We start from the raw sequence: 13315 nt of genomic DNA, 5'->3' as shown, positions 1-13315 counted from the left end.
AAACCTAAGTAACACCTAAGGGTGTGATGGGAAACCCTGTGGGCATCCGTGCGCCGGTCAGCTGATTGTCCAGTTTCCAAGGCGCACATACATGCCAGCCAGCTGGTCATTGGGGTTCTGGTGTGCCCGTACACTCTTTCCGGTTTGGGTACTCTGCCTAAAAGGTTCGCCATCACTCACCTAAGATAAAGGTTCCCCTTGCACATGTGTGCTAGTCGTTCCCGACTCTAGGGGGCAGTGCTCATCTCCGTTTCAAAGCCCGAAGACCCAGCGCTGTCCAAAGACATCTCCATGGTCATGTGGCCAGCATGACTAAACGCTGAAGGCACATGGAGCACTGTTACCTTCCCACCAAAGGTGGTTCCTATTTTTCCACTTGCATTTTTTACATTCCTTTGAACTGCTAGGTTGGCAGAAGCTGGGACAAGCAACAGGAGCTCACTCCCTTACACAGCGCTAGGGATTCGAACCACTGACCTTCTGATCTACAATCTCAGCGTCTTAGCCACTGAGCCACCACGTCCCTGATACTAGGATACTTAATATTCTTGCAAATAGTTAGTCTATCTAGTTGTCATTGATTCAGTTTCCATTTGTAGCCACACGTGATCAATACGGACTTGAAACTCGGTGCAATTCCTTTCTTCTGCATAAACGCATGGGGACATTGCACTGTTTCCCCTTTTTCATCCATGCTTGCCTAAAGGGAATGCAAGATAATTGAGATTCATAATTAACCACCTTTTCTATTAATTAACGGTATCCAAAAATAGATTCTGGTAACTGGATCCTGGGCGTGTTTGCCCAAAAGCAACGTTTCACTTGTGTTTCCCAAAGCAAGAATGCCCAGCAACGCAGCAATGTCAGCAGGAAACCCTATTTAAACTAGGTTAAAGGTAAAGGTTCCCCTCGCGCATATGTGCTAGTTGTTCCCGACTCTAGGGGGCGGTGCTCATCTCCGTTTCAGAGCCGAAGAGCCAGCACTGTCCGAAGACGTCTCCGTGGTCATGTGGCCAGCATGACTAAACGCCAAAGACACATAAAATGCTGTTACCTTCCCACCAAAAGTGGTGCTTATTTTTTCTACTTGCATTTTTACAGGCTTTTGAACTGCTAGGTTGGCAGAAGCTGGGACACGTAATGGGAGCTCACTCCGTTACGCGGCACTAGGGATTCGAACTACCAACCTTTCTGATCGACAAGCTCAGTGTCTTAGCCACCGAGCCACCGCCCCTTATTAAACTAGGTTAGGTTTGGGTTTTTTTGAAATGCAGCACAATGGGATGGGCCCAAGCCTCTCTTTAGGGACTAAATTAAACCAGGATATTGTGGCTTTCCTAGCATAGGGTTTCCTGCCTCAGCAGGGGGTTGGACTAGAAGACCTTCAAGGTCCCTTCCAACTCTGTTATTCTATTCTATTCTATCCTATTATTCTGTTCTATTCCTATTCTTTTCTTTTCTATTCTTATTCTATTCTATTCCTATTCTATTCCTATTCTTTTCTATTCTATTCCTATTCTATTCTATTCATATTCTATTTCTATTCTTTTCTATTATATTCCTATTCTATTCTATTCCTATTCTATTCTATTCCTATTCTTTTCTTTTTCTATTCTATTCCTATTCTATTTCTATTCTATTCCTATTCCTTTCTATTCTATTCCTATTCTATTCCTATTCTATTTCTATTCCTATTCTTTTCTATTCTATTCCTATTCTATTCTATTCCTATTCTATTTCTATTCTATTCCTATTCCTATTCCTATTCCTATTCCTTTCTATTCTATTCTTTTCTATTCTATTTCTATTCTATTCCTATTCCTTTCTATTCTATTCCTATTCTATTCTTTTCTATTCTATTTCTATTCCTATTCTATTTCTATTCCTATTCTATCCCCCCAAGCGGAGGGAGAGTCGCCAGTTTTCTTTTCCTCCTAAGATATCGTGGCTTCCCTCCCCAAAGCAGCGCCCAGCTGAGCCGAGTCCCTCGTCGGGGGTGGGGTGGGGTGCGGAGCGGCGTGCCGAGCGCAGCCTCCCAGGCCAGGCCCGCCCCGCGGGAGATTTAAAAGCGGCTCGGGGCGGGAGGGCCACCCTCGGGGCCGCGGGCGCGAGAGAGACAGAGATGGCGACTTTGATGGACGAGGCCATGGAGAGCTACGCGTATCCCTCGTACAGCCCTTACTCCTACCGCTACCAGCCGCCCAAGAGCAAAGGCGGGCCGGGCGCCTGGCGGCACCAGCAGCACCAACCCCACCACCACCAGCACCGCAGCAGCAGCAGCTACTTCTCCGGCTACAGCGAAGCGGTGGCGGCGGCGGCGGCGGCCGAGTACTTCGACAACTACCAGCGGGCGCAGCTGAAGGCCATCCTCTCGCAGGTCAACCCCAACCTGACGCCGCGGTTGCGCAAGGCCAACACCAAGGAGGTGGGAGTCCAGGTCAACCCGCGGCAGGACGTCTCGGTCCAGTGCTCGCTAGGGCCGCGGCCGCTCTTCTTCCGCGCCCGGCCCCGCGGAGGCGGAGGCGGCGGCGGTGGCGGCGGCGTCGAGCAAGAGCAAGGCTGCCCGGTGAGCGGCGCCGCGCGGCACGTGCGCTTCCCGCGGACCATCGCCGTCTACTCGCCGGTGGCCTCGCGACGCCTCACCACCTTCTTGGGAGAAGCCGAGCCCCGGGAGGCGGCGACGACGACGACGACGCCCGACGACGCTCCTACCCCGGGCCCCGAAGGGAACGCTGCTACCGCCGCCGCTGGCAAAGCCGAGGAGAGCAGCGCCAAGTCCCAGGAGCGGAAGAAGTCGCCGTCGAAGCCCCAAGCCGGCAGCGCGGCGTCGGAAAAGGGGAAAAGCGAAGAAGGGAAAGGCGCCCCGCCGCAACCGGCTCCTGAGGGAGACGGGCCGAGCAAGGCGCGCGTGCGCTTCCAGGTGCGAATCCTCCACAGTCTCCCCCCCCCCCCCCCGTCGACGACAAGGCCCCGAGGAGCCTCCCCACAACCCAGCCGGGTTGTTTAAGCCAAGAGGCGCTTCACACCGGCAGGGTGTGGGCGGAAAGGCCAGAGGGCGGCCGAGCGACGGTGCGGACGCCCATTAAAAACCGGTGGGGAAGCCGGTTCGTGCCGTCGCGGCCGCCCTCCTCAGACCCCCCCCCCTTGTGTCGCGGTGAGGGAATGTTGCTCGAAGCCGCCTCTCTGTGGAGAGAAACTAGACGGGGAGAACCGCTTCGCTGCCCCAAACACGGGAGGGAGATTCCCACGACCATGTTTAGGTCCCGTGTTTGTTTCTTAAGACAATGTTTGTCAACCTTGGTGACTTGAAGTCCTGTGGACTTCAACTCCCAGAATCCCCCAGCCAGCTATGGCTGGCTGGGGGATTCTGGGAGTTGAAGTCCACAGGACTTCAAAGTCACCAAGGTTGACAAACACTGCTTTAAGAACTTGGCTTAAAATCCAAACCCAGTTTACTTGTACTGGGGAGTTAGGAAAAGAAAGGGAGGTAGGCAGAGAGGGACTTTTCCCTTCTGGCAGAGGAAAGAATAAGCCAAGATTGCCTTTTTGAAACTTAAAAACAACCCCACTTTATTTTAAAGACAAATTTTATTGCAATTTTGCCCGCATCGTACATACTTTTATCAACAGAGTGTGGACCACATCTTACCCATTGTATTTATAATCATAGTTTCGATATATTCTAATCCAGTGTTTCTCAACCTTGTCAACTTGAAGATGTCTGGACTTCAACTCCCAGAATTCCTCAGCCAGCATTCACTGGCTGAGGAATTCTGGGAGTTGAAGTCCAGACATCTTCAAGTTGACAAGGTTGAGAAACACTGTCTAATCTTCCCACTTTTATCAATATTCATCTGGGGGGGGGAGCTTTTAAAGGGAAACCAGGATAGGGATTCAGCTGTTTCAGACAATACTGTTTCAGAGGTTAAAAATACTAGAAGCTGTTGTTCTCATCTTCTAGCGGTAGTAGAATCCCTGGTGCTGTTCACACCTTATAAACTAAGTTTAGCAGACTTCCTGGTTTATTTCTAGGACTCTGTTTGCATACCAGAGTAAGCCATGATACGGGTTTACTCACTTGCTTCCTAGGTGTGGTTTGTGAATCCAGCCAGTGTAGTTTGTACAGTTGCTCATGGCATAGAATAACAAGAGTTGGAAGGGACCTTGGAGGTCTTCTAGTCCAACTCCCTGCTTAGGCAGGAAACCCTACACCACTTCAGACAAATGGTTATCTAACATCATCTTAAAAACTTCCAGTGTTGGAGCAGTCTCAACTTCTGGAGGCAAGTCTTTCCACCGATTAATTGTTCTGTCAGGAATTTATTCCGTTAAAGCTGACAATCTGAAGCAAACTTAAAAGAATTATTAACTGACATAGATGGTTAAGACCCTTGCAGCATCCTCACAGTTATGTGGGTTCGATCTGGACACTTGCCTCACATTTACAAGAGTTACAGTTTCCTAGAGTCATGTGATCACCATTTGCCAACCTCCCGACACACAAAATACGTGCAGAAGCTGGCAGGAAGGTTGCAAGTCATAGTTATGGGATGTCTCACTTAGCAACTGTTCTGCTTAACAAATTAATTTTCCAGTCCCAATTGCCATACGTTGAAGGCTATCTCTTAAGTCCTCTTCAGAATGACTATCTTGTTACTGTCCTGACCACCTTGGCAACTTTAATGTCTGGGCTTTAACTCCCACAATTCTGGTAGAGGAATTCTAGGAATTCTAGGTTCATGCCTCTTAAAATTGCCCAAACTGAGAAAGATTGCTGTGTTAGGTGATTCCTTTGGTTTATTGTGTTAGGGGGGTTTTAGTGTACGCTGCACAGAACCCTATTATGAGTTGGGCAGCCCTAGAAATCCAGTAAATAAAAAAATGAACACAATACAAACTTGCATAAGAACTGCAACATTTTCTATCTGGGATTTGAAGGCGTTCCAGTCCAAGGATCCTACCATGACATTGGGTTGAGAAAAGATGTAAGATGAATTTAGTAGACGACTTACAGTAGGATTCTTTTTTTAACCTCTCTGTTTTCTAGTTCCTAGAGCAGAAGTATGGCTACTACCACTGCAAGGATTGCAATATTCGATGGGAGAGTGCCTATGTCTGGTGTGTGCAGGGCACAAACAAGGTAAGCATTCATAACTACTGTTAGGTAATGAATACCGTTGGGAGAGCGAGTACGTTCAGCGAAGCATTGTGAGAGTTGTGCTGGAGAACACACAAACCAGCATACAGAGACAATGTAGTTTAAATAGGCTTTTACTCTCGCGGAATAGAGGTTTCAGAGTCCATCAACAGTCCAATCATACACAAATAAGACAGTCAGTCATCAATGTCTTTCAGTTAAGGGATAATCCAAATAACATAGTCCAGTATCATATAATCAGTCTGATACTCAAAATTTGCTAGCAGTTACAAAACCTACAATAGCTCATGGCACTTTCTAACAGCCAGCTTCCAAAAACACTCAGATCAGATCAGCCCAGCATCTAACAAATAGAGAGCTAACAGTCATTCTGGCTCCCTCTTATGGCCGATTGAGGAAAAACAGCAACCAATCACATTTTACAGTATGATTTAAAGAAACAGGTTACATGATTTATATATTGCCAACCCAACCAATTATATTCCTAACAACTACAATTAGTTGGGTTAGTATTGGGCTTCAGTGTTTAGTGATGTGGTGTACACCAGAGGCCCCCAACCTCTGGGTTGCAGCCTGCCATTGCACTGTGACCCATTGGGAGTCAGGCTGCTGAAGTAGTGAGGAAGCATGTGTAAAATTCATTTGCGCACGCATGGGATTTAGGTTGTGTGTGTGAAGCCATTCCCCCCCTCCCCCCACTGCCAAAGCTGCCGGCAATCCATGCAACCAAAAAGGTTGGGGGACCCATGGTGTAGACCAGCGGTCACCAACTGGTGGTCAGTGGATCATTGGTGGTCTGCGAGAAAATTTTAATGATCCACAGAAAAGTTATTTATATTTTTTATATTGCACTAAATCAGGGGTCCTCAAACTACAGCCCCTGGGCCGGATATGTGCAATGGACGCTTGGGTTGCTGCAAAGAGTCTCCCCCTTCGGGGTCTTTTTATGTGGGATGGAGGGGGGCAGAAATTCCCACTTGGGGTCTGCTTCGGCCTCCTGGTGCGGGGTTTGGGCGAAGGCTGGAGGGAAGTGCCGCTAGTGGCAAAGAGCCGGAGGGTCTTGTTCCAGTGGGACGGCATGATGGCCTGGAACTAGCTGACCATCTCAGCCCACTGAGCCTCCAGGTGCCGGTACCTGGCCTTTCACTCCCACAGGTCTTCCCTCTGCTTGGAACGCCGCCTCCTTGATCAGATCCAATTTGAACTGAGCCAGCTGCTTTGCCAACTCTTTCTCATGGTGGCTGCTTAGCTCCAGCAACTGCTTCTTGTTGGGGTCCTAAGCAGCCCGGGTGGGCAGGCGAGGAGTTGCCCACTGGGATGGGAGGGGCGAGTAGAAGCCGGCAAGGCGCCCCTTGACATGAGTGACATCAAGTTGGCCACACCCACCCAGTCACATGACCACCTAGCCACCCAGCCAGTCATTAGGCAGATCATATTAGTGGTCCACAGGATTTTAAATGATGAATGTGCTGGTTCCTGAGGTCTGAAAGGTTGGGGGACCCCTGGTGTAGGCAACAAGCATCCTGATGTTCCAGCAGCAACTTTGGCTAGTATCTTTCGAGGCAAGCAAAGTGATCTGCAGATAATGTCAGGAAATTTTCTACATCAGTGATGGCGAACCCTTTTCAGCACCGAGTGCCCGAACTGCAATATGCGTGCATGCGCGTGAACCGGAAACCCAAAGACCAGCTGGCTGGTGTGTAAGTGCACAACAGCCAGCTGGCCTTCGGGTTTCCAGCATGTGCATGCTGCACTGGCCAGCTGGTCTTCACGCACACCAGAGCACTGGAAACCTGGCGCGCGCATGCCTGTTTTTTGGCTGTTTGGGGGGCCATTTTCAGGCCATTTTTTGTTTTTTTGCCGGAGTGGCAGTGGTGGGTTTCAAATTTTTTTAGAACCTGTTCTATAGGTGTGGCCTGCTTTGTGGGAGTGGCTTACTGGCCATGTGACTGGGTGGGAGTGGCTTGGCAGTCATGTGACTAGGTGGGCGTGGCCAACTTGTAAAATGTGGTGAAACTCACTCAACAACGCTCTTGCTTAGCCGCTCTTGCTTAGCAACCCAAATGTTGGCTCAGAAACTCTGGCATTTGAAGCACACAAGTCTTAAAGCTGTCAAGCTTGCACCACCTAACCCTTTGGGGGAAAAAAAACCCAGGGGTGTTCAAACTTGACAGCTTTAAGACTTGTGGATTTCAACTCCCAGAATTCCTCCTCCAGTCATGTTGGCTCAGGAACTCTGGCATTGAAGTGTGCAAGTCTTAAAGCTGTCAAGTTACAGGACCCTTGCACCCCTAACCCTTTAGGGGGAAAAAAACCCTGAGGTGTTCAAACTTGACAGCTTTAAGACTTGTGGACTTCAACACCCAGAATTCCTCCTCTCGCTCGTCATCTTGATGATGTGCGGACGGGGGGGGGGGAGGGAGCTGGAACCGGTTCTAAACGGCACTGTAGATTTGTGGAACCTCTTCTATATAGAAGAGCTTAGAACTGGCAGGAACCCACACCTGCAGAGCGCCAAAGAACAGTCTGAAAATGTCTAAAAGCGGCTTGGAAAATGGCCCAAAATGGCCTGTTTTGGAGGAGTTTATGGCTGTTTCCAGGTCATTTTCCGGCGCTCTGGCTGCATGAGCGCCGGAAACCAGAAGAGCAGCTGGCAAAGGAACACATGTCCGTAAGGAGGGCTCTGCATGCCACCTCTGGCACCCGTGGCATAGGTTCACCCTTGTGGTCCTAAATCCTAGCATTGCCCAAGGTAGACTTTGCTTGCTGGAGGGTTGCTGGGGGAGCCTCCTGCCCTGGAAAAAGGTGACCTGAATTTTCTCTTTCTTACCACAGGTTTACTTTAGGCAGTTCTGCCGAACTTGCCAGAAGTCTTACAACCCGTACCGGGTGGAGGATATTACCTGCCAAGTAAGCAGAACCTTTTAGGGCATCATTTAAGGTCGAAGGCCCATTGGGTTCCACTGCGTGGTTCCTTTCATTGTTTAAAAACAAAGGTATTAGAATCCTTTCCTTTCGACCAGGCTTCTGAAATGAAACCAAGTTCGGAAGGTGCAGTACTGCAGGCCACTTCAGCTGACTGTTATCTGCAGTTCGGCGGTTCTAATCTCACCGGCTCAAGGTTGACTCAGCCTTCCATCCTTCCGAGGTGGGTGAAATGAGGACCCAGACTGTGGGGGCAATATGCTGACTCTGTAAACCTCTTAGAGAGGGCTGAAAGCCCTATGAAGCAGTATATAAGTCTAACTGCTATTGCTATTGCTAAGTTTTTGCTCCCAAAAGCAGCTGTTCTGATGGTTTTTTTAAAAAAAATCTTCATCTTCACCATGTGATGCTCTTTAATTCCACTGAATGTAACTCTGCAGATTAAAAAAAATTCAGCTGCCCTAAAATTAAGATCCCTGTTGGTCACTCCCTTTAGTTTGCTTGACCGCAGATGGAAATGGTTTCCTCCTACTTGGTGGGATTTCCCAATCAAGCCCTGGGATTCCCTAGTACAGTGGTCTCCAACCTTGGCAACTTTAAGACCTGTGGACTTCAACTCCCAAAGTTCCTCAGCCAGCTTTGCTGGCTGAGGAACTCTGGGAGTTGAAATCCACAGGTCTTAAAGTTGCCAAGGTTGGAGACCACTGCCCTAGTAACCTCTCACCCAGGTACAGATCTGGTTTTATCCTACTTAATTTTGGGAAATGAGTCAAGACTGGCTGATGGCTACGAACCACTGCACCTATGGGTAGAGTCAGCTGACTAAATCCATCAATTAGTGGATTGGCGGGTGATTTAATTGGTGGATTCAGAAATCTGCAAAACAAAATATCAGTAGATTCTGGGCGTGTTTGTGGAAGACAGCTTAGAAATATTTTCACTTTGAAGGTGTATGGATTTTTTGCTCTGTGAAGTACATTTGTGTCCTTAAAGTACCGTATATACTCGAGTATAGGCCGACCCGAATATAAGCCGAGGCACCTAATTTTACCACAAAAAAACTGGAAAAGTTATTGACTCGAGTATAAGCCTAGGGTGGGAAATGCAGCAGCTACCGGTAAATTTCAAAAATAAAAATAGATACCAATAATGCCATTGCCCATTGAATAACATATACAGCCTGCCTGTGCCCATTAAATATACAGTAGCCATTGTAAAAATTTGCTCTGGATAACAAATTATTATCACACAATACCGGTGTATTCAATGAAATACTTCACTCACCTGATGATGCTGATGTCCCGCTGTGATGATGATGTCCCGTGCAGCCGCGGGAGCGATGTCCCGCCTCCTATGACACACGGCACAGTGATTCCTATCATTGGATCACTGTACCAGAGGAGGTGGGACATCGCTATGTGGCTGCTTGCCATAACAAGGAGGAGGTGGGACATCGTTGCAGAGCGGCAGGAGGGGGAGGGAGGGGAATCGTAAGACAGCCCTGCATTACATTAGAACGTGAGGAGGGGGGATGGTGCGGTGCGCGCTGCGCGGCAAACTGACACAGAGGGAGGGGAAACTCACAGGGGCGCCGGGCCATTCACGGGCGTCACCCAGCGGCATGGCCCCGCCCCTTTTTCTCCTCCATTTCGGGCAAATTTTTCACTGACTCGAGTATAAGCCGAGGCGGCTTTTTTCAGCCCAAAAAGTGGGCTGAAAAACTCGGCTTATACTTGTGTATATACGGTACATGCTCACTTTTTACAAACCTGTGTTAATATCTCATTTGGTGGGACCAAGCTGAAAACTATAATTTCATTCTGAAATCTTAAAATATTCTTGGTATTGATTTCAAGGGATACTAGTTCATAGAAGTTATGTTTTTAACGAATTGGGAATGGATAAATTAATATATTCCCAGTTAACCTAGTTTTTTAGACTGGTATTATGAACGGAACAACTGAAAGTTGTGTATATCGATTTTAATATGGGGATTTTGAGCTTTAGTGTATCGTTGGATACTTCATAACTTTCCTACATAATAAAATGGAGGTAAATAGAACACCTGAAGTCAGACTTCCTTCTTTGCAAGAATTCTTGAATATAGGAAGTACATAGTTTAATCCTCTTTTCCATATCAGTTGGTTCTTTCTAATGCCACATCCTTGACATATAAAGGCTCCTTCCCTCTTGTAATAACCATCTAGATGAGTGTTTCTCAGCCTCAGCAATTTCCACATGTGTGGATGTCAACTCCCAGGTTTCCCCAGACAGCATTCTAGTTGTTGACATCCATACATCTTAAAGTAGCTGAGGCTGAAGAATTTAGATCACCAGAACATGTACCACTTCCTTGAACCATATGTTCCAAAACAACAACTACTACTTCTACTACTACTACTACTGTGTTTTCCTGAAAATAAGACAGGGTCTTATTTTCTTTTGACCCCCGAAATAAATGCTTGGCCTTATTTTGGGGGAGGTCTTATTTTTGAGGTGCAGGAGACAGTAAGCGTAGTCACCTCATGGCTGCTGCTGTGTTGCAATATTTTCAGGGTGGGCTTATTTTGGGGGGAGGGCTTATTTTAACGTATGTGCTCAAAAGCCCGATTGGGCTTATTATCCGGGGAGGTCTCATTTTCAGGGAAACAGGGTACTACTACTACTACTACTATTACTACTACTACTACTACTGTTTCCCATAAAATAAGACCCCCCTGGATAATAAGCCCAATTGGGCTTTTGAGCACATACGTTAAAATAAGCCTTCCCCCCCAAAAGATAAATCCTCCCCGAAAATAAGGCCAAGTGTTTATTTCGGGGGTCAAAAGAAAATAAAACCTGTCTTATTTTGGGGAAAACATGATACTGCTACCACCACCACCACCAATAATATGCAATGTTAGTCATCCCACTTGCAACCAAACAGTATGCCTAAATGCAGAAAAGCTGACCTCAATCATACGTGACCCGTCAAAAGCGCATTCCACAAAAGCGCGGTCGACGAAATCGCGTATGTGACGTCATCACAACGCGACGAAAAAGATCGAAAAATTGAAATAAAAATTAAATTACAGCAAGCCGATTCACATAAAGGTAAGGGTTAGGTTAAGGGTTAGGGTTAGGGTTAGCTTAAGGGTTAGGGTTAGGGTTAGAGCGTTAGCGTTACGTTTAGCGTTAGGTTAAGGGTTAGCGTTAGGTTTTTCGTTACGTTAAGGGTTAAGTTTAGGGTTAGGGTTAGGGTTAGGGTTAGGTTAAGGGTTAGGTTTAGGGTTAGGTTTAGGGTTAGGTTTGGGGGGGTTAGGGGAACGTTTTAGCTTTATTTTTACATTTTTCGATCTTTTTCGATCTTTTTCGTCGCGCTGTGATGACGTCACATACGCGCTTTCGTCGACCGTGATTTTGTCGTCCGCGGTTTTGTGGTAGAACCCAATCATATTGTCCCTAGTCAAAATTTTGTTCCTGCAGAATTCATATACAGATCCAAGTCGCTTGTATTTTCAGTTACCCTATTACGTTTTTGTCTGTCGATTTCAGAGCTGCAAGCAGACCAGATGTTCCTGCTCCGTGAAACTGCGCCATGTGGATCCCAAGAGACCTCATCGGCAAGATCTTTGTGGAAGATGCAAAGGGAAACGGCTTTCTTGCGACAGCACCTTTAGTTTCAAGTATATTATTTAAGGAAAGGGTGTAGAGAAGAGTTCCTCGCCGTCAAATTGTACCGAGGAGAAAGTTTTGTTTGTTTGCCAAGAGAGGGAAGCCTGCCGAGGAAGCGGAGATGTAAGTCATGATGGAACCAAACGTCTCTACCTCATTTGTTATAATTGCATTAAGAAGCAGGGGAATCTGCTCGCCGTATTCTGACAAACGTAATTTTTATTTTGCTTCTGGCAGAAGCGGTCAGTCTTTGTTGTTGTTATTATGCGGGAAGGAAATCGTCGTCTTAATTTCTTCATAGGAGAAGCTGCTCTAGACAGAGGAATGCACTGTGGGTCAACCTCAGGCAAAATACACAGCTGTTGTGGTAGTGTTTCACAGTGACAATTGCCAATGCAGGCAAGCAAACCTTATGGAAAAAAGTTGTGATAGCACACTGTCGAAAGAACTCAAGTTAGGATGGAGAAAGCAAGCACAAATTGCCAGAATTCAGAAGTACTGCAGCACCCGTGTTGTCTTCCAGCTGAATAAAATGGCATAATTGTTTGGGTGCCAGGTTCATAGGCATTATTATGGATATGGGTAGAAGGGAGCATGATCTCAGCAGCACACCTATGAAGGGGAATTATTTTGTTGGTCGGTGATAATGCATTTCATAGATAATGCACCATCTGAAGTTTAGAAACAACTAAGATTTCCTTTGCCCGGAGTCAATATGGTAATTTCATTATTTTTTTTGAGCATAGATCTCTAATAAAGTGACCATGATTATAATTGTGAGTTATTTCTACTTTGCTTTCCCCACCCTCTTTGCTTAATGCTTATATGCATGCCAGACCTAAATAAGTCATTTCAAGTTTAAATAAGTCATTTAAAAGTTCCATATAATATCACTGATTCCTTCGGTGCAAGCATTCTATAACTTGGAATGGACAACTATTCAGTTTTCGGTTTCTAGCAATGCTCAATTTAAGCATGAGCAGAGGGGAGGAGATTATTAGAGTTAGTAATCAATAACTATAAGGGTTAGTGTAAGGTTAATGTAGTGTAAGTGTAAGGGGCGTGGTGGCTCAGTAGCTAAGATGCTGAGCTTGTTGATCATAAAGGTCAGCAGTTTGGCAGTTCAACCAAGACAAATAATTTAATCAAGAATGTAATGTAATGTAACTGTTATGAAGGATTTGCTATTAGAGTAGCAGTTTTAAAGAAGAAAAGAAACATATAGAAAAAAATGAGAAATACACAAATTATCATCATAGAAAAAACAAGATATACAAAAATTACCACCTTGTCGGTTAATACTTAGTTGGGTAACCTTTAGCATGAATTACCGCCTTGCGTCATCTTCCCATGGAGTGAATCGAGTCTTTTAGTTCTGCAGCTGTTATAATGTGAAACCAAGATTGAATGATTGCTTCTATTCACTGGGTTTTATTGCTAGCTATATCTGGCTATAACTTCATAGAATACAGATAATTGAACAAACTTTGTTGCATTACATTCTGGATTAAATTATGTTTCCATTGATATATAATTTTATGGTAGCACTCAAAAAAAAAGTTGTGTTATTAGCCA

The 13315-nt window shown here is 46.2% G+C and overlaps 1 protein-coding gene across 1 annotated transcript; it reads left to right on the top strand.

The window, feature by feature from the left end:
- The first annotated feature begins 2122 nt into the window (after positions 1 to 2122).
- Positions 2123 to 11864, top strand: ZAR1 (zygote arrest 1). The gene is made up of 4 exons (XM_032223667.1): positions 2123 to 2920; positions 5048 to 5140; positions 7994 to 8068; positions 11621 to 11864. Exons 1-4 carry the CDS (start codon positions 2123 to 2125, stop codon positions 11762 to 11764), a joined length of 1110 nt encoding a protein of 369 aa, XP_032079558.1. The 3' UTR covers positions 11765 to 11864.
- The last annotated feature ends 1451 nt before the right edge of the window (positions 11865 to 13315 follow it).

Source organism: Thamnophis elegans, chromosome 9, assembly GCF_009769535.1.
Source record: "Thamnophis elegans isolate rThaEle1 chromosome 9, rThaEle1.pri, whole genome shotgun sequence".
Classification (NCBI taxonomy): Eukaryota; Metazoa; Chordata; class Lepidosauria; order Squamata; family Colubridae; genus Thamnophis; species Thamnophis elegans.
Note: the sequence above shows the minus strand (reverse complement) of the source record. Positions and strands in the feature narration are given on the sequence as shown.